Source organism: Etheostoma cragini, chromosome 2 (genome assembly GCF_013103735.1).
Source record: "Etheostoma cragini isolate CJK2018 chromosome 2, CSU_Ecrag_1.0, whole genome shotgun sequence".
Classification (NCBI taxonomy): domain Eukaryota; kingdom Metazoa; phylum Chordata; class Actinopteri; order Perciformes; family Percidae; genus Etheostoma; species Etheostoma cragini.
The window spans coordinates 26,559,514-26,580,415 of NC_048408.1; the positions used below are offsets into that span (position 1 = coordinate 26,559,514).

At 40.2% G+C, this 20,902-nt stretch overlaps 1 protein-coding gene across 2 annotated transcripts in view; it reads right to left on the reverse strand.

Moving 5' to 3' along the window:
- Positions 1–7,177: 7,177 nt before the first annotated feature.
- si:ch211-79m20.1 (bromodomain-containing protein 4) overlaps positions 7,178–20,902 on the reverse strand; it is a 14,973-nt gene continuing 1,248 nt past the window's right edge. The window contains exons 2-7 of one of the 2 annotated variants that reach the window (XM_034884697.1): positions 14,404–14,503; positions 12,451–12,513; positions 12,116–12,312; positions 10,081–11,251; positions 8,715–8,850; positions 7,178–8,225 (exon numbers count right to left, since the gene is read on the reverse strand). In XM_034884697.1, the coding sequence (XP_034740588.1) occupies positions 8,723–8,850; positions 10,081–11,251; positions 12,116–12,312; positions 12,451–12,513; positions 14,404–14,503 (1,659 nt within the window). In that variant the 3' untranslated portion in view covers positions 7,178–8,225; positions 8,715–8,722. Of the gene's footprint in view, positions 8,226–8,714; positions 8,851–10,080; positions 11,252–12,115; positions 12,313–12,450; positions 12,517–14,403; positions 14,504–20,902 lie in introns of both variants that reach the window. The other variant, XM_034884692.1, reaches the window with a different exon arrangement.

A 20,902-nucleotide genomic window follows, 5' to 3' on the forward strand; every position in this document is an offset into this window, starting at 1 on the left:
GTCAGTTTCTTGCTACTGCAGCAAATGAATCGCCCCTTGGGGACAAATAAAGGTTTTGATTGATTGATTGATTGATTGTGCAAATTTGAAAACTCACTATTATTAGCATTGAGATTTTCCTTAATTGGAATTTAGGTGTTAAATACAAACCATGAGACTCAGCTCCAGAACAAAAGTATACAAAAGTATACAAAAGTAGGTCTACAGCGTGTGGAGAGGGACCTCTAGATACTATGGGTACTGTGTATATGAGAGTGTGACAGGATTCTGTTATCAGAAGACATAAATACTATTTTGTCCTGCAAATTGCAACATTTATGTATTTATTTAATGGTTTATGTTTTAAGTTTTATGAACTCATGAATCTTAGATTAACCATTTCAGGAATATGAATATTTGTGAATTTCCAAGAAAGAATTATTGATATTGTTACTATTTTATTCATTATTAGTAACCCTTGGGTTTTAATATTTATTATACATATTATTTTACAGATTTTCAGGTTTTTGGAAAATGCTCACTCACATGGTGAACACTAAGTTTCTATGGAAAGTGAGGAAACCAAATCACACATATAAACATAACTTGAGGTTATTTTAGGTTATTTAGCCACACAACATTTTCAATGGTGACTTCTGCATAACAAACCACCAGGAAAAGTGTGTTTGTGTTTTGAGGATGTGAGTACATGCAAAATGTGGATGCCACATTACACCACACCCTGAAACAAACCAGAAATTAATCTACTTCTGGTTAGAAAGAAGGAACATTTCCTCTTTCCATGTTGCTTCCCTCCTTTTTACATGCGAAGGGCAAGTGCAGAGCAGCATGATGAGAAGAGCGTGATGAAAAAAGAGGGAATATAGGAGAGAAAAAAATAGATCTTAGCACTTGTCTGTGAACAAAAGGACAAGGAGAAAAAATGGCCACGCATGCACTTCTTGTTTCACTTCTGTAAACCTCACTGGATATCTGGAAATGAGCTAATGCATAGTTACTGTAACCAAGAGCCCTGGGACAAATAAAGTTGTTCTTAAAATACTTCTATCTGTCCTGGGGATCTGCAGGCTCCAGTACCACTCCAACTTTTATCCAAGGAATGAAATCAGGGTTAATGAACAACTGACTTAAGGTCCCAGAGCAAATAAACGCTCTTCAAGTATTTTCGAACCATGCATGGTCAAAACCCTGTGCAGACCCTGTGAACTGGACTACCAGTGCAGGAAAGGTAATTTCCCTGTGGACAGAAAACATGTACAACCCTGGTCCTTATATAGAAAGTAAAAAGAAAAGTCTTGAATGCTTTAAATTTGCAGTACGATTCGTTCATTAGGTCATTCATTCATGTTTATTATACAGGAAAGTTAAAAGTAACATTACATTATAATATAAACAGGCCTGACTCAGTTCAAAACAGTTTTTTAGCAGGTTCCTGTTCTGCAGAAGCATAAAACATTGAACGTGACTACAGCGCGTTGGGACAGACATTTGTACAGGACATTGATGTGAATTAGACAGATTCAGACAACTAAAACAACAATACAGTTACATAAGGACAAATGCATTTATACAAGACATCAGCTGGGCAAGACAAATACAGACAATGCATGAGCAATTAATGTGTGCAACTATAACTGTTAAGAAGGAGCTGTTTGTACGCCTTTTTGAAATATGTGATGGCTGACAGTGTTCTGATGTGATGTGGGATGTCATTCCAAATCTTGGTGTATGTATAGAAAAAAGATTTCTGACCAATGACGGCATTCATCAATGTGAAGAAATGTAGCAACAAAGTGTTACTTCTGTCTGGAGGGAAAATTGAGTGTGACAGATAGTTGCAAGAAAACATTATTTTTCTCACACACATACAGAATAGTAATTATGGCTTCAGCTCCCTGAGAAATAATAACAGGAGATTGTGCAGTATGATTTTATGTGAAGCAAGCATGATGGCAAATATAGAGCAAATTTGAATGTGTGCTTTTGTACTTCTTGATAGAGTCCTGACAATTTTAGCTTTTTGTAAAGTGTGGGGTTGTCACTTCTTCAAAAGAATTTCTGAGGGGCTAAGACGTGGTATTAGAAATTGGACTCATCATATCTAAGGAAATCCCAATGGCTCCCTACAACCGATCCAGCTTCTCAGCTAGCGTCCAAAACAAAGGCAGAATGTGTTGTCGTTGCCTTGGTGTTTGAGAATCATACTTGCGAATGTGAGTTTAGAATAATTTGCACATGGGTGTGCATGTGTGTGTCCTGTGACCGAGGGTGGACTGGGGACAAAGCGTAGGGGGTTAGACACATGGAGCCACAACACCCCCACAGCAAACAACAGGGAGACCAAACTACCAGCCCTGCCCATACAAACACACTCTCACTACTGAGGGAAACAAGTGTGTGTGTATGTGTGTGTTATTAGTGGGGTGGGGTGGTCATCTGGGTTTCTTCCAGAGAGTGAAACAAAAGAAGTGAGAGAGATTCACTTCCCCGCTGAGACAGACGGATAATATTGACACAGTCTGTCACAATAAGAGGCAGACAGCCAAAATGTGTAACCCACCAGTACAAAGCTTTTTCCAAAAAATAAATTGAAAATTAATTATTGTGACTTTTTTTCAGAAGATGTGTTTTCCATGTAATTGAGGAACAAATAAGTGAACAATCAAAATTCATACACATATTAAATTCCAAGACAACAGATCTTGTCAAATAGCAAAAGATTTTGCCACTGTATGCTGATGACACCCACCTATTCTTTCTCCATAATACCCGACATACCTGATACTGAATACTGTGTTCCCTGAATGTTTGTATAGTGAATGTAGAAAAAAACAGATACTTAAAGACCTTCTTCACATAAATACTGGAAAAGGACCTTTTCGTGCAAACTTACGTCTGGTCAAAAGCACATTTTTTATATTTAAAAGTAAGCTTATCCTGATTTTTTCCTCTTTTCTGCTCTGTGTTGTTTTAATTTTTTTAAATTAAATTTTAAGCTGCTTTTGGAACTTTAGATAATTATACAAATTTTACAGGAATGTGTGATATATATGAAAATTATGTGATAAAATGGGAAACAGGGTGTGTGTTTGTGTGTTTTTGTGTGTGTGTGTGTGTGCGTGTTTGTGTGTGTGTGTTGTAAGTGCAAGTTCAGCTGGAGTCAGCTCATAGTGAGTCATTGTTAAGGGGAATTATATTGTTTCTTCCCTCAGGTGAAAGTGACATCTCACACACGCATAAACATAAACTCAGTGGTGAGTCAGAAAGGTGTGTGTGTGTATGTGTGTGTGTGTGTGTGTGTGTGTGTGTGTGTGTGTGTATGTGTGTGACCATACCAAGTCTGCATACATACCTGTACCTGTTTATGCATGCATGTGTGTATGTTTGTGTATATCTGCATGTGCTAATAATGTGCCCTAACCACTGTGACCCCACCACTAAGAGTGTGTGTGTGTGTGTGTGTGTGTGTGTGTGTGTGTGTGTGTGTGTGTGTGTCTTGTCAGGTATTCGTTAAATGTAGGCGGGCCAGCCACACTGTTTACACACAACGCCAGGGTGTGACCTCGGAGGTTGCCGTTGACCGTGATTGGCTGCCAGTTACCAGCTCATTAAGCCACTCACATTGGGACACTGTGCCAGAGGACACACTCTCCATTTGTTTCACAACACACGGACACAGTCGCACACACTCGCCAGAGGGACACCGCAGGTATGGCAGGCAGCCACTTGCACATGCCCGTTCCCACTCCTGTCTATGCATACACACACACATCACAGTTCATCGGTGGCAGAGTGTCTGTCTGGCCTCGGTGACCTGGCTGAACTTTGGCTCACCCTCATTTGTTCATTTACCACACAACCTCACACCTAGATGCCTATTGGCTGGTGGACCAAACATCAGGGTCATGACTTACAGGAGAACAGGTAAGAAGAAGAAGAAGAAGAAGATGAAGAAGAAGAACAAGAACAGAGAAGAAGACTTTGGAGGAAGATGAAAATTTGTTGAACAAAGTAAAAGAAAAAAAAAGAAGACGAACAGGAGTGAAAAATAATCACAGCAATAATGATTCCTGGATTATGGGGAAGAAATGAGAAGAAAAAAAAAGTCTTTTGTGGAAATCTTAAAAATGGCAACTAGGGAACTAAGACAAATGGTCGTGATTTGATCTTGATGACAATGTATTTTTCACAGTCCAGAAGATGCTGGAAAGAGATTTGTCAGCAGAAATGGTTGGAGGGCTTTCTCAACAGTTAAAAGAACATCTCTGGGCAGGAGCGGGAAGTAGCAGCCAAATAATGGCTGTTAAAGTGAAGGTTTGTTGTAACACAAGCCTTATTTTAAAGTTTCTCACTAATCATACCAATACACTCACCAAGTAAATTGACTAAATCTGACGACATGGCAACAGTGCTGCGGAGGAGGGTCTGGCTAGCATTCCGGGATAGGAGAAAAATGTGCTCTGGTGTGTTGTCATTTCTCCGGACAGAGATATGGTGCGGCTGCAAAATAGCCTTAGGGAAGGAACTTGTTTGGGTGAACATGCGTATGTTCAAAAGTTGTTTTAGTCGTGCAACAGAGAACTCACAATTGGACAGATAGTCTATATAGAGCTAAGATCTCTAGCAAGCTGCCTGGATTCACCCTGCAGAGATCTGAGGAGTTAAAAAAATACATTCTGCTGTTTTAACTCAAAGTAACAAAAATGTTTTACAAAGTGTCAAAAGCATAAATGACCCTTGTGTTGTCTTCCTGGTTGGACTTTTAGACTTTTTGCGTCAAATTTTACATTTAAATTTACATTTTTTCAACACTTTTGTCAATTTTCCCGATGTTTTTTGCCACTTTATCTGACGTTTTCTAAGCTTTTGCTGACATATTTGTCACTTTTTTCACCTTTCTTTTATCATTTTCTTTTTCAAATGCTATACAATTGAATGACACAACCAAATTCAATGAAAGTAGTAAACTGATCATTTAAATTACTTGTGAAGAGCGTTGTATGGAACCATCCACATTATTTGTTTTGACAATTTGGTTGCAAGAAACACAAACCCAGACATAGAAGTTTGTTGAAAGCTGGTCAAATCTGACCCAAGGACAACAGGAGGATGGATAGATAGATAGCTAGATAGATAGATAGATAGCTAGATAGATAGATAGATAGATAGATAGATAGATAGATAGATAGATACATAGATAGATAGATAGATAGATAGATAGATAGATAGATAACTAGATACCGTAGACTTGTACTCAAGGTCCACTTTAAAAAACAAAAAAACACACATTCAACACAATTAAAATGGACAGATACATGCTGTAGGAATTGAAAAATTAAAAGAGCTATACCAGTATTCCCATTAAGGTGACTGGTGTCTCACAGCACTGAACCAAGGCTCAACAGTTGTAAAATGACAGACTTACAAGAAGAATTCAGGTGACCCATAAACTTATACATTAGATTCCTCAGTAAAGAGAACGTATAAACTCCAGCTTGACAAAACATTTCACTTGCACTGCACAAATTTGTCTTTTGACAATATTTAGAATTATTAATAGACAAATGGGGTGCAGTAAACATATTGAAGAGAAGAAAAAGTGTTTGGTAGTAAAGAAATTGAAAACACTAATGTAAAGTGCAACTACCTCAAAAATTGTACATGTACATGCAGTACTGGAGTAAATGTACTTAACTTAATAATCTGGTTCACTGTTCCTCAGTGTGATATTTGTTAGTTGTATGTGTGTGTGATTAACTTCCCTTTTTAAGTTGCATTGGGGCCAGGTTGTCCAAAATGTTATTGACAATAATATTTTCTTGCATTGAAATATCTAATGCCAAGTTCGTTCCTCAACTGCTACAGCTTTTTATGTTATGGGATGCTTTTTGAATGTAATTAATGAGTGGAACAACACTTAATGAAAGTGGTCACTGGTATTGGAAGTTCATCCAACCAGCTTGCACATATTCATCTCTTTATCCACTTCTCGACTTTCACTTCAAAAACACTATTCTCTCCTTCTGGTATCATTGCTTCATGTGTCTCCTCTGAATCTTTATTGCTTCATAAATGGCATTAGATCTTCTGTAAATCATCTTCCCTATTTCTATTATTCATTCCTCTTCCTTGTAAATAGCTGTAATGGTAGTGTAAATCGTTGTGTTAGATTTACCAGTTAAGGTTTCAACTGGTACTATTTATTTTACTGTGACTCATAACTACATGTACTCCCTCTGGCGTGACTCGTGATACTTTATTAATAGTTACAATACAATGACAGTTCTGAAAACAGTGACTTTTTTCATGAATATCCCTTCAACCTATTACTACTACTAACCATGAATTTCACCAAAATCACACTCATGAGTTTTTCAGTTGAGAAAAGTGATTTGGATTTACAGTCCATCTCCATGGCACATTTGCCTTATCCAGGCAGTCGTACAGGGAGTGTGTTTGTATGTTTAGGTACCTAGAGGCCCAGTAAGCTAGATGCTGAGTCATCTTTCTTAAAGAGGAGAATTTGCTGACTGAATTAGCTTTGCAGGGGGAGCCCCGTTACACAACAGAATGACATTTAAACAGAATTATCTTTCATTCTTGTGCCCGCTACTTCATTAAACACTACTCCTTTGTGTATGTTCATTGCATTATTCTTAAGTATGTAAAGTGTTAAGAATATAAAGTATCTTAAGTACTACCCTAATTGCCATTTAATTTTTTTGACCCTGCTGTCTTTTTTTCCTTTTTACTTCACTGTGATGTTTCATTTCACTCCACCCCAAACCGGGCCTTCACCCTCTCTTCGTCCCTCCCCCTCTCAGCCGTTCATCTTCTGTCCATTCCTGCACTGACAACCCCCCCGTTTTCCCCCGTCTCTCTTTCACCATGCGATACTTCTCTGTTGACGTGTCCGTCTGAGAGTTCCTATAGCAACCAGACATTTGTGCTGACCCCTGCCTCGCTTTGCGTGACAGAGCTGCAGGCGCTCAGTCATAGGGCAAAGAGTAGCAGAGTCTACTGCATGAGTGCAAGTACACAGCTAAACACACATGCACACACACTTTACATGCACAATGCATTATATTCATGCATTGACATGTCACACAGATATACACATGCATGAACACTCAAACACGTACACAAAATCTGAAAGTAGACAACTATAGACAAATATGCGTTGAACATTTTTATTTTTTACTAAAAATAACATTCATAACAATAACAGTTGTACAACCAATAATTTTAATCTGAAACATGTCCGCAACAATAATTACACTTGAGAACTGGAGGCGTTCATCCTCCTTTTTAAATAAGTTAAGAAATAAAGTTTTTCTCCCCCCCCCCCCAAAAAGAATCATTTTCTAAAAGCATTTTGACATACAATGTTGGCTATAACTGGCTCATCTCTAAAAGCCAGGTCTTTAAGACTTGCTTTAATGTGGTTATTCATAGCATGTTATCTAGGCAGGCATTTGGTTGTTATTCCATTTCAATCTGGCAGTAGTACAAAATGAGCAGGTTATTGATATGTTCCAGTACATTAAGCTACAGTTCACGTAGAGCACTTCTCTAGTTAATGTAGTATGATCAGTGTATGGCTACTCCAGTGTTAGATACAGTTAGATTCAGACATTGTAGGATAACAGAAATGTTTGGCATTGAGGCCTCAGTTGCACTCTCCAGTTTTCCAGTTATTGTCCAAGTGTAGAAATCCAGTTCTCCACTTTTCGAATTGTATCTTGAGCTCCACATTTAGCCCCCAGTAATGACTTCTTAGTCCAAGTCATTGTCAAGTTCTCCATTTGTGGACCAATCAGTAGTTGAGCTAGAAGTCAAATATGTTAAATCAGCCAATCAATGGCTGTCAACTGCATGAAGAGACCACCAGTCTACCATGGGATGTATTATAATCTTCCATCGATCCACGTTTTGGGATGAAATCCAGTGTTTAGTGTGATGAATATCCTCTTTTCCAAAGAGTTTAATAAGATTGCACTTAAAATATATCCAAAAGCCGGACGCTCTGCGGCAGCTCTGGAGCAAGAAAGGTGGCGTTCAGCAAAGCTGTCCAATTAAAAAACAGCGGCCCATGTCCAATCCCCTCTGTGGATCCCTCAGTAACCGTCCACAGAGACAATCATCCCACATCAAGAATCCCATGTTTCTTTTCTCTCCATAGTACTTTGGTTCAATTTGTCTGACTTTTGGTTAGCTTTACCATCCTGTCAGGGAAAGAGAAAATCATACAATAAATAAGCCATATTTTTTATGTGTTTACACTGCTAAATTAATTAATCTTACAACCTTTTTTAAACATATAACTGTAGTCTGTAGTCATTCTCCCTCAGTCTCTTTTGACTTTTACCAACTTTTATTTTGTAATAAACTTATTTATTTGCAAATGCGGTACATATATTTTACATTCACCTCCATCCTTTTGCACAGACAATTTTTTTTTCCAGCAAACAATTTTTCTATACTACTTTAAAGCAGTCGTATAAAGATGTTGATTCACAGGAAATAATCTATAGAAATGGCAGAAAAAAAAAATGTGTGAAGCTGCAGGTGGATCTAAGACTCAGTTTACTGAGAATACTGTTGCACAGATGATTTAGACCATCATCCTCTCTCTCATTATGTCCCCATTCTGCCTCAGTTTACTAAGGCAGGATTATTACCCCTCCCTCCATCCCTCAGGCTCATTCGCTCACCTGCAGCTCTACATGATCATGGCTCTGATGGCTGCTTTACTGATGCGTTTGCGGTGTTTCCTCCTGCGGCGAGGCAAGGCTGGACGGAACGGGGCCTGACGGGCTGAGGGTGATATGGGGGCCGCAGTAGAGAGGGCTGAGGGAAATCAAGAGAAGGCAGAGGACACAGAAAGTGTAAAAGTTAACAGTGAGTCTTCTTTTTCCAACCAACTATGAATGCAGCTCCCATCTTTTTAAAATATACATTCAAATCTGATTAGTGGTGTCAAAGATGTAATTTGTGAGAGATTAGCAAAATAATAATAAGACTTTCCTCATCAGAAAATGCACAACACTGGTCATTTGTTCAAACAGCTAAAAAACAGCAAAGCAGAAGGAAGTGTGACACTAAAGCATCTGACTCTGACACTGGAGGCTGAGTTTTGTGTTCTCTTAAGTTTTAAGGACTGTCTCTGGAAGGCAGGGAACAACCATTAGACACAGAGGGGAAAAAAACAATGAATGGAAGAAAAACACCAGATTGAAAAAAATAACATAAAAAGAAATTAAAAAAGGGAACTAAGCTAAAAATGAATCACATGACCAACTGTTTCATCTTGGTTTCAATAGCTGTATATTGCGCCAGGGAAGAATAAACACAGAGTGTGTATAGCGCCTGCAGTGTTTCAAACTGCACTCTGAAGGGCAGCTCATAGACAGACGTCTGCGTGACAAAGTGTGTGACCGCCTGCAGGTTTTAGTCAAACATAAAGCAGTGGGAAGTCCAGCTCTCAGATAGCAGAGCTCTCAGAAGGTTTAGAAAAACTAGCAGGACACATGTGGTCATGCTCTACCACTGAGACAACACACACTTGGCAACTGGACTGTAGCGGTTATAGTAGTGGTTACCCTTCTGTCTCCCCTCTGTCATAGTTATGTCATCAGGGTTGTCTCGTATCTCAAATTGGGCTTTAGATGTCATCGATATATGACATTAGATACATATTGCAATAAAAAGCCTGTGTTCCAAACATTGGAGGTGGAGTTTTAAAGATGTGGTTGACATGTCAGAAAAGGCTTAACGAAAGACATTGCTGTATGGCATTATGGGAAATGTAGAATCCAATGTTTTTGGAGCTTGACCTATATCAAAGACTACAAGTCAGGCTATCTCGGCTTCTGCTGTTTCACTTTTAAAATATTACATAATAATCTTGGGAGTCCCCAAACTTAATGAACTGCCTGGACTGCCTCTTACACTACATAAAGGTCCAATCTGTATTGTTGTAAGAACTCATATTAAAATACATTTGGAAAAAGTGACCAGTGACATGTAAAACCAACTTTCATCCACACTTATACACATTCTCACACAGATGAGCCGTACCTGTTTTAAATGTGGTCGGCTTTGGTCTTTGCAGAGCATGATGCGGATGAGGATGAGTCTGTCGATCCGGTTCCCTCTGTATTATCTCCAGAACTTTTTGTCTCGCCTCCTTTGTTAAATGACTAACCCTGCTGGTCAGATTTGAGTCTTTTTCCTTCCCCTGATTGGCCAGCTCTGCCCCGGCCGAATCCCCACTATTGGCGGACCCGCTTTCTTCCCTTGGGTTCCCTTCTTTTTGACTGGTCGTAGCAGTCTCAGTCTGTTTGTGTTTCGTGACCTCTGTAATCGTTTGGCTGGTCACTGAGTATTTCTGATTGGTGGTCATTGGATTGGTGGGGTTTTCTTCTAATTTGGGCGGCTCAGTTGGGCTGTCAGGCGGAGAGGCGCTGTCTGATTGGGGAGTGTTAAGTCGATATCGTGTCCTCAGTTCTTGGTCCTCAGCTGCTCCATGTCTGAACTGCTGTGGATGATGTGGCTGATGAGGATTCTGATATTGCTGCAGAAACTGCTCCCTTTGCTGATGCTGCAACAACTGTTGCTGCCTCTGCGTGTGATCTGGATGATGCACTCCCCCACCGCTGTTTGCTACATGCATGCCGCTTTCCTCCCTGCTCCCGTCATACCCACTCCCGTGCCCGACCTGCTGTGTATTTCCCATGATGCTATGCGCCGCCCTCGCTTCAGATGGCCAGCTGCTAACTGACCCGAGCACCCCAGCAATCGGCTGGTGCACCCCCGGCTGCACGTGTGTGGGCCCCTGTTGCACCCTGGGCTGCGTCCAGTGCACCAGCTGGGTGTAACTGCCCTGCTGCCACTGCCTCGCCACGGGCTCACGCTCCTCTGTGTGGTAGTGCTGCTGGTTGTGCTTCAGGTCGTCGTGGCGATGGAGGTCGGCCTTGGAAGCGTGAGTCTTTGGTGGAGCTTGGTGGACGGTCCTGGGGAGGGGCAAAGGAAGGTGGGAGGATGGGGGAGGCTGCGGAGGAGGAGGTAGAGGGGGGTTGGGGTTGCTCTGAATGGAGGAGTGAGACATGGGAACAGATGAGGAGGAAGAGGAAGATGAGGAGGATGAGGAAGATGAGAGAGGTTGACACCTGCAGCTGATGTGGTCTTCCACTGAGATGATGGCTTTGTCGTAGTGGGCTTTCCTGTTTATGTACTGGATTTTTATCACCTGGATAGGAGGCAGAAACAAATCAAAAAGATTAGCACACAAAATCTGACACAAATCAGGTTTTAATAAAGTTTGGGGTACAGACACAATCCAGACAATCCCACAGAAACTACACGAAGAGAACTCCAACAAATAAATCTCATTGTTTTGTTTCACGTAAACCAACATACTGTTGCTGTGCAATGGCACCAGTTGCAACCAGCAGCAGAGCAATCTGATTGGTTGAAGACGTTTCCAAACAAGCTAATACTGTAATTCCATGAAATGTGGTTACTGCATTCCAAAACTTACTGATGTATAAATTGCTGGAGAAATAAATGTTGAGTTACTTGCTCTTGAAGTTACATCATGTATAGAATCAGGTTTAGCATATTAACATGCACTCTCTACCCAAAGGTTGCACATCATCCATTGGAGCGATCATATTAAAATGACAACACAGAGCTTTTTAAATCTTGTGAGCCTTTGATAAAAAGTGAGATGAGAATATTGATACTACTGGTATGACTATAAATACATAAAATTAAATAAAAGTAAAAGTATGTCTTTAATATGTAGCTTGATCCATTAGCATACTAGCTTAGCTTAGTATTACACTAAAGTTGTAGTGGGTAGAATGCAAATTATGAAAATAATAGTATGAAAATTATCTAAAGCCTCAAAACAGACCCAGGAGGAGTCTAGTTTTCTCCCTGACCACCTGAATTACAATATGATGAAAGATTATTATGGAATCTTTGCTAAATGACGCCAAAAATTAAGAGCCTGTTGCATCTTCAAGACTAGAAACCGGAAACAGCTGGCCTGGCTTTGTCCAATAGAAACTACATTTTCCTCATGGCAGCTGCTATATGTACTGTGTACCTGCAGGTATCTGCTGGAGGTGACGGTGGGGACACACTGCAACAGTCTGGTGTTACAGCAGCCCGAACATCTCTGCACCTCCACGCATGGTGGCCATAACAGGAAGTTGGCATTGCGGCGGTCCAACATGGACCTGGTCACCTCCATCACCTCCGTCCGAACTTTACACATCGCCTGCTGAGCCGGCTGCGCCTCCACTGGTAGGAGAGGGAGCAAGAAGAAAATGAGAAAGGGATATTTGGTAGGAAGGCATAGGAAGTGTTGAGAGACAGATGGCAGAAGCAGAAGGATAGAAAAAGACACAGGAAGGGACACAAATAGATAAGGAAACCTACCAAGGCTTCTAGTATATCGGCCATGGGTGTGGTTTGTGAGAATATCATGCTTGTCTTCTTCCTCTTCTACAGAAAAAGACAGGCAAGGAGGGGAGATTAAAAGGAGGGCAAATATGGGGGGAGGGGTGAGACAAAAACAAAAACAATGAGTTAATAAAGTCAATTTACAATGATATCTTCCAACTTCTTTCTGAAATAGGAGCCACATTGAGCCAACAATATTACAAGCGATGAGAGAAATCTGTAAAGCATGTGAGGCTGTTAGGGCAGTTTTTAGCAAAGCTCATTGTTCAACGCAAAAAGGAAGCCATTTTTTCTCCTCTGGGTAAAACAATTAGGCTATTTTCTGCAGCAATTTGTCTCCGCAATGTCAAGAATACTATTGACGAGAGATATGAGATGTTAAGTATAGCTCTTGTGTGGGTCTGTGAGTGTTTGCACTCTTACATATGTTGTTATTTCACACTGTTGCCCCTTAGTCCTAATTATATCCCAGGTGTAGACTGCTTTAGGTCACTGTGTGTGTGTGTGTGTGTGTGTGTGTGTGTGTGTGTGTGTGTGTGTGTGTGTGTGTGTGTGTGCGCTGATTAACTGCCTGGTGCAGAAAGAGAACAGGTTCTTATTGTTCTCGAAAAGTAGTTTGTAATTTTATCAGTGCCGTTAAGTGTAGCTACTTTTGCTTTCTTCCTCTTACATTTATATAGTCACAATTCTGTCATAGCCAGTTGGCCAATAAGAATCAGCAAACTGGTTCTGTAACTCACAGGAAATCTTATTTGTTTCAAACATCTGCTCAAGTAACAACAGTCCAAACCCTAGCAGCTGTACTTAGGCACAGTGGTGCTTTGACCTAAGTGCTAATGTCAACACAAAATATGCGAGGACAAGCAACAAAATCTGACCACAAAACAAACACTGTATGGTAAAAAACACAATATTGGCAACACGCAGATCAAGCCAATAAATCATGCATCTACTGCCCTTAAAAAAACTTGCTCCCAAACTCACAGGCTTCAGCAAAAAAAAAGAGTTTCTTTATAAAAAAAAACACTTTGAGTCACTTCCTCGTGCCCTGTTTCTGAGGATCCTCCCCTCTGTTGGTTCCTCTCTTGTTGTGCTGCTGTGTTATTTATTCATATGGGTTGATCAAAGAGCTGTCTATTAACATATGTATGTGACTTGATTCTTCAGAAGGATAAGATTAATGAATTTTTTAATCACCCGCCAAGTTGCCTGCGCATGTGTCTGACTGTTTTTAGGGGGTGCATCTTTTCTGTCACACACACACACACATCCATATTTCAAAGCACGGAGAGGAATCCAGAGCAGGAGAACAATGCAGCGACCTTGTGCTGGAAGTTTCTCTCTCTCTGTCTCAGATTGTCCGAAACAAAATCCAAGGTTACAGCTCTCTTTTCGCTCTCTCTCTCTCTCGCTCTCTCTCTCTCTCTCTCTCTATCTCTTTCTCCCTCTCTCTTTTTCTCTGGTTAGAGCCCGCTTTTCGAATACTATTTAAAGATAAAGGATGTTGACGTCCTTGTGACTGGGATGGTGAAGGCATGTTTTTTCTCTTTAAAAGACTTAAAAATCATCTCTAAAGATGTGTAGCTTTAAGTTAATTTAATTGTGTTTTGTATTAGTTTTTATGTCGATTTTTTGTTTTATTGTCCGTGTTTGTTCTCTCTCTCTCGCTCTCTCTCTCTCTCTCTCTCTCTCTCTCTCTCTCTCTCAATCAAGGTGGTCATTGTCATTCATTATTCTTGCTGCTGCTTTTTTGGCTAAATATTGCCTTAACATGGAGCCCGGCATGTATGCTGATGCTCTCCCTTACTGCATTCCTATCTCTTCAGGCCTCTGTAGACACACAAAAACGCTTACCTCCTCCAAGTCTGTTATTAGTGTGTGTGTGTGTGTGTGTGCGCGTGTGTGTGTGTGTGCGGTGGTCATCAGTACCTATTGCATTGGTCTCCTGCAGCAGCAGCTTCAAGTCGTCCACAGAGGAGATGGGAGAGTTCCTCACCAGGTCGACCAGCGACGAGGGGAGCGCATCACCCTATGGAGACAAACAGTGGTCATGTAATTTAGCCTTGAAAACTAACTATATTTGCAAGGTATGCAGATAACCTTTGGGTGCTATTAGAGTGAACAGAATCAGTAGCGGTGTCCCAATTGACCCCTTGACCTGATTTCTAGAACAAATACATCATAATAGACCGGGAAGGCCTAAGCCACTAAATAAATGCAACCATTTCATACTTGAATCATAACAACTGTACAGCATCATTTGAAGCCATCAGTATCCTGTAATCTATTGTGCACCATCAGCTGTTCAATGAGGCATTCAGGTGATCCCCATCGAATTAATAAAATCACATTACATGGTTCTCACTTCATTCAGTGATATATACTGGGTTAGTCATGGATTTGTATAATTACAATTCTTATACTTGGTTTGAACTGAAATTAAATAACAGCAGAAGGAAATGCAAATATCTAAATATCTAAATATATATAAATACATAAAAGGGAGGGGGGGAGAGAGAGCGAGAGAGACGTACAGCGACCGAGGGCTGATGTATAATATCTCATTCCTCCATCTCCTGTCAACACTTGCTCCAGTTTCACTTCCTCTTGCAGAGGAAATGATGGTTGTGATTGGTATTTGTTGCTGCTGTTGTCACTCTCTCCCTGTCTGTTTACCCACAAACACTGCAGTTGCCCCCGGTGTAACACAGGAAATTAGCCTCTCTCATCTTTCTCCCTACGCAATTTGAGTTCAGTTCATCATGCTTATATAAGGTCAGTATCTTGGGTTAAATCCCAGATTTGGTCAAAGATTGTTTGAAATAAAGCGAAATCATTGACATGTTCAAAGTTTACAAAATGTAACTGTATTATCAGTTATTACTCTACAAAGTTATGTAAGTAGTTTAATTTTCACTCAATGAACTAAGATTATTGTGATCCAGTGTGGTTGGTTTGAAGGTGTGGTTTTTGTGTTTTTTATCAAGCTCAGAGGCGGATTACCGCGGTCTGGGTCACATTTTGCTTTGATTGGCTGTAAATTGATACCATCTCAGAGCAGTTGGATCATTAGTTAATATGGGCACCTGCCAAAAAGGTGCCAAAACTAATGATGTAGACAGGGCTCACTCCCCAAATACAGTTAGTCAGAACATGTAAAGCATGCAAATTTATTTCTTAACAGTCTCATTTTGAGTGCAACAGTGTTATCTGTCAGAACTTTTCCATTCATCCTGTGGATTTGTGAACCTTCTTCATGAATGCAATTGCCCTTACATTGAATTTAATGGAGAAATACACATCACTGATACAGTGTGTTGTGTCAACTGGAAACGTTGCACTCTGTAGCTGACATGACTTTCCATTATTAATATCGGGAGCATCAACATTCAGAGCACTTTCCGCATTTACTAAAGTTTTCTGTTTGTGATTTGCTTGATTGAATGTCCTTTTATATTTAAGCTTTAGTCAACCCAAAACTATAGTTTTAGTTCAAACAAAACAACTTATAGCCCACCTACTTTCTTTCTTACATTCAACGAAAGTGATTATGCGAGACTAACACAGCTTAGTTAATGTGATAACATTATGTAGATGAGGATAAGATTAAAATGTTGTTATTTAACAACTGCCTTTAATCCTGCATCAATTTCTCCAACCTCATGCAAGATTATAAAATTAAAAAAGGGTCAGTCAAACGGCAAATAAAAAAACTGTGTAAAATGTGATGAAAAATGGCATTTATGTGTTTTATGAGGGCACTTTGGGGGATGTTTAGTTATCCTGCTTCACCCACACAACAGATTTTGTTTCATTCCCAGCAAACTTTTTTTCGCTTTGCATAAAAAATGTTTCGCAATATTTTGACTTTAAAGATTTCTGGTGTTTCTCTTCAGGTTTTTTATATGCAAACTGAAAGTGTTACAGTTACTGTTCTAATGGATTCTGAAAACAGAAAAGGACAAAAATACCATTCTAGGAGAAACTCTGATACAGTTGCATTTCTTTCTCATAAAATAACCAAACATACCACACAACAGGAACAGGGCAATATGACTAGCTACAAATACTATGAGACAATGTAACATTTTCAGTCATCAGAAATTGTGTCATAGCGTTTATACCAAGTTAGCTTTTTATGTAATACCTCTGGTTGTACAATGATACAAATGAATGAGCTGGATTGTTTTATGGCAATATAGGATTTACAGGAATTCATCAGTTTATGTCCCTCTCTGAGTCTAAGTGCATTTCCCTTCTAGTCTTCCCCCTCTCCGTCATGTTCTGTCTGCTTTGTGGGCAGTGGTGTCTCAGGACACCTGGATGACTTTCATGAGCCATTGGCTGACCTAGTTAAGCAAACACACACACACACACACACACACACACACTCTCACACACCCTCATTTTCAGTTCACTTACAGATGCTTAACCACTTAACTCTCCACCCAATTTCTCCAGAAAGCCCCCCCACACACACACACACACACAGTTTTCAGCCTGTAACATGCTATTATTACAGTGACAGTGCTAATCGAAAACACACACATTGAAATTAGAGAGTGGAACACAGACAGGAAATAGTTCTTCAAATGGACAAACAACAAACTGCTGGTAAGAAAAAGGCAGAGAGCTAGACAAGAAGCTAATAATAGTGGTTTGAGCAAAATATTTATATTACCCAGGATTAATCTGACACAGGTTTCTTATTTTCTATCTAACACACAGACACACACATACACACACACACACGCAAATACACAAAATAGGCATCCCCTGTTTTACGTCTCTGTAAAGCCTGGAAATAAAGATTCACTCATCATGTACAAGCAGGACTCATACACACGCACACACACACACACACACACAAACACACACATACATACTGCAAAAACACACACTGCAAGGGCCCTTAGAGGAAGCCTGGAAGGCAAAGAGACTTTATGGAATGTTTGAGGAGAAAGGTGAATGTGTAATGGAATGTAATTAGGGGGCCAGCTGACTGGTCTTACACACACACACACACACACACACACACACACACACACACACACACACACACATACACACAGAGAAACATGCTATCAAACAGAGACACGTTTTCAAAAAAGTAAACACACAAAAACACTGAATCCAAGTGCGTGACAAGTGACACAATCACACCGCGCTGTCACAATACATTCCTTCTTCTATCAGAGGTATGGCAGAGGGCCAGCATACTGTCGGATAAACTGGATAGACTCATAGAGCCTGGTGGGCACTCTCTCTCTCTCTCACACACACACACACACACACACACCATCCATCGGGACAGACAAATTCCGACCCTGCAGAGATGAGGGTACAGATGTTGGATGGAAAGATGGCAGAAGAGAGCAATAATGCAGTAAAGGAGGAGAAGGAAAAGAAGCAGTTTCAGGGCTAAGTGGGGTCTTCGAGCAAGGCAGTGAACACCTCTGCCTGTTCAATGCTCTGCCACTACGTGTTGTTAAGTAAGATCACCAAACGTCTCTAAAAACCTCCGGGACTTCTTGTCCAGGTATAAAAGGCAATATGAATACATACAACAAGCGCTGACACAACTTCACAAAACTAGAGCAGAAACAAATAATAATCATTTATGCCACTTTTTATTCAACATTCCCATCTTAATGATTTCCTGATTTCTTTTTCGGTCTTTTGACTGCAGTTCAAAGAAAACAAGCAATTTGATGGCATTACCTTGGGCACTTTAGGAAGTGATGATAGGCATTTTCCCTATTTTCTGACATTTTATCAAAAACAATAAGTTTAATGATCATAAAATAATCATTAGTTTCAGCCCAAACACAAATGGTTGCATTACAAGAACAGTGAAAAGGAAGTCCAGTGTCCTGTTTTAATATACAAAAAGTAGCACAAAAGCTAAATTACCAGCCAGTTTGAGTGAAAAGTTAGCATTGACAGCTAGCTGATGCGGTTAGCTGCATATCATCAGCTGCTACGAAGGAAAAGCCTTCCAGCTGCCGGGAATCTGATTAAATGCAAGGAAGCATCAATTCTAATGTGAAACAGCCGCAGGCACATTCTCAGAAGTGTGTGAATAAGCCTGGAATGTTGTCCCACTGCTTGCAGTAATTAAAGTTGGTCGAGATTCATTGTATATTTGCAATTTCATTGCTTTCCTCAAGTAGAATACCAGCATTGTTATCTGTCATTACAGAAAGTTGAAAATATGATATTGATTCCAGCATTAACTGTCTTAATTTGCAGCATGTGGAACTATAGACACGGTGAAACGCACACAGACTGTGCATATATCTTTCATTTAGTTCATGTCCCCACTGCAATGTCAAACAATTTGACACAAGGCACATTTCTTCTCCACTTGTTTTTATATTTGTAACCTTTTCATCTAGTGGTTTTAATTTCTATCCTTTGTATAGATAATCCTTTTTTTTAAATAAGTAACTCCACAAATCCATATAATTTATCATTTTGTTCAAACCAATGACTCTCTTCCTCTAATTCTACAGCGCATGGGGTTTACAAACAAATAATCTTATGTACCAATGCGCTTTTCTAGCTCGCACATGTGCACAACAGAGGCACAGCCCCCCCACAAGCACGTATGTTCACTAACACATATGCAGCTACACCAGGCCATGCACCCAGATGTCTGCACACACACAAATACACACACAAACACACAAGGTCTGTCAAATCCCTGGCAGATTAGTTGTGATTCTTATGTAAAATGGATCAAGCTGGGCAGCAGCAAATCATCCAATCTGACCCACAGAGACAATTGTCAGACTACAACCTGTTTAAAAGCCACCAATTAGATGTGTGTGTGTGTGTGTGTGTTTGTGTGTGTGTGTGTGTTTATTTGTAAAGATATTACATAATCAGTAAGGTTTTATTGGATTGCTCAGAAAAACAGCTGCACAGTAAATAGAAATGGATAAAGTACCATCTTGTTTTCTGGATGTACTTCTAACGTCAACCTTAGTGAACCTGTGGTGGTTGCTGAATAATGTGTGTGTGACAGTGTGTGTGTGTGTGTGTGTGTGTGTGTGTGTGTGTGTGTGACAGACTGACTGTGCAAACTGAAGTCTTTTCCACAGACAGATGTGGCAGAACTAAGACGTCAAAGATGTCTCCATTTTTCCCATCACTGGACTTAACATTGTGACAAGAAGAGGATTAGAGTGTCAGAGTCCCAGTTGGACTCACATGGCAGGTCAGTGTTCTTTTAATTACAAAAACACATCAGATGTCCGAAAGATGTCAGGAGCAAGCTGCAGGTTGACTCTTCATGCACATGAAGTTGAGCATTCTGACAGTTTCTGTGATTATCCTGTACATTACAAGATCCCAGGTTCAACTCCAACAACAGCCAGTTTCCACCCAAAGTGCCTGTGTGCTTATGCTGAGCTTCTGCCTTCTATAGCTCAATGTGCACCACTGAGTGAACTATATGAATTGTAATTATGTGAATGTCAAAGCGTTCTCCAATCGTTGGTTCCACCAGCTACAGGATGTGGAGCCTTTGACATGCTTTGAGATTCTTACGTTATTGATAAGAAACACAACACACAGAGCAAAGGCAGAAGCTGGGCAATGTTTGAATACAAAAAAATATATACAGAAATATACAAATATCTTAGGATGGAGTGGTTGGCTGTACACAGTATGAGACACCAGAGACCATGTTTATTACTCCTTCCTTACGTCTTAACTCTTGAAGTATGGTCTGGATGGGAGCCTGCTTTAATTGCTACACAACACGCTACCATTGCTAGGTTTTACAGTGGTCATCTGACAGCTCATCCATATGACAGATGTTGGTCAGCATGGCCTGTGAAACACTTTGCCATAGGTAAAACATTACCTTAGCTTTTCGTATAGAAAAAATATATAATGCTGGTACGGTTCAAATGGATTTGCATGTCAAGATGAGGTGGATAAGCATCATCGGTATAGAGGAAAAAATAATTCCACATGATACATATAACAGTGTTGTTGGAAGTTTATACCAATGTTAGCCAAATAGAAGATACTAAGTTGGAGTTTGGTGCAGACATTTTTTCTTTTTCACCTAAATGTGTATTTGGTCAACTGGAAGTTTCTGTTTGCTTGGTGCCAGCTAAAGGAACAGGTGTTGAATAAGGTAAGAGTACACATAGTACTGACAGAATATATCGGCAGAGAAAATACTTTCAGTGGTGGAGTGACAACAGGACATCAGTGTGGTGTGGTGTTATGTTGTGAGCAGCAGGAGTTACTGTTCTCCTGCTGCTGGGCCGCCAGCCAAAGCCCTGCCTCACCCTCTCTCTCCCTATTTCTATGACAGAAGGACTCTTCCTTGTAACACTTCAGGAGAATCACTTTGATGAGACATGAAGACAAACCGCAGAGAGAAACAGATCCCTCAATCTGCAAAAGC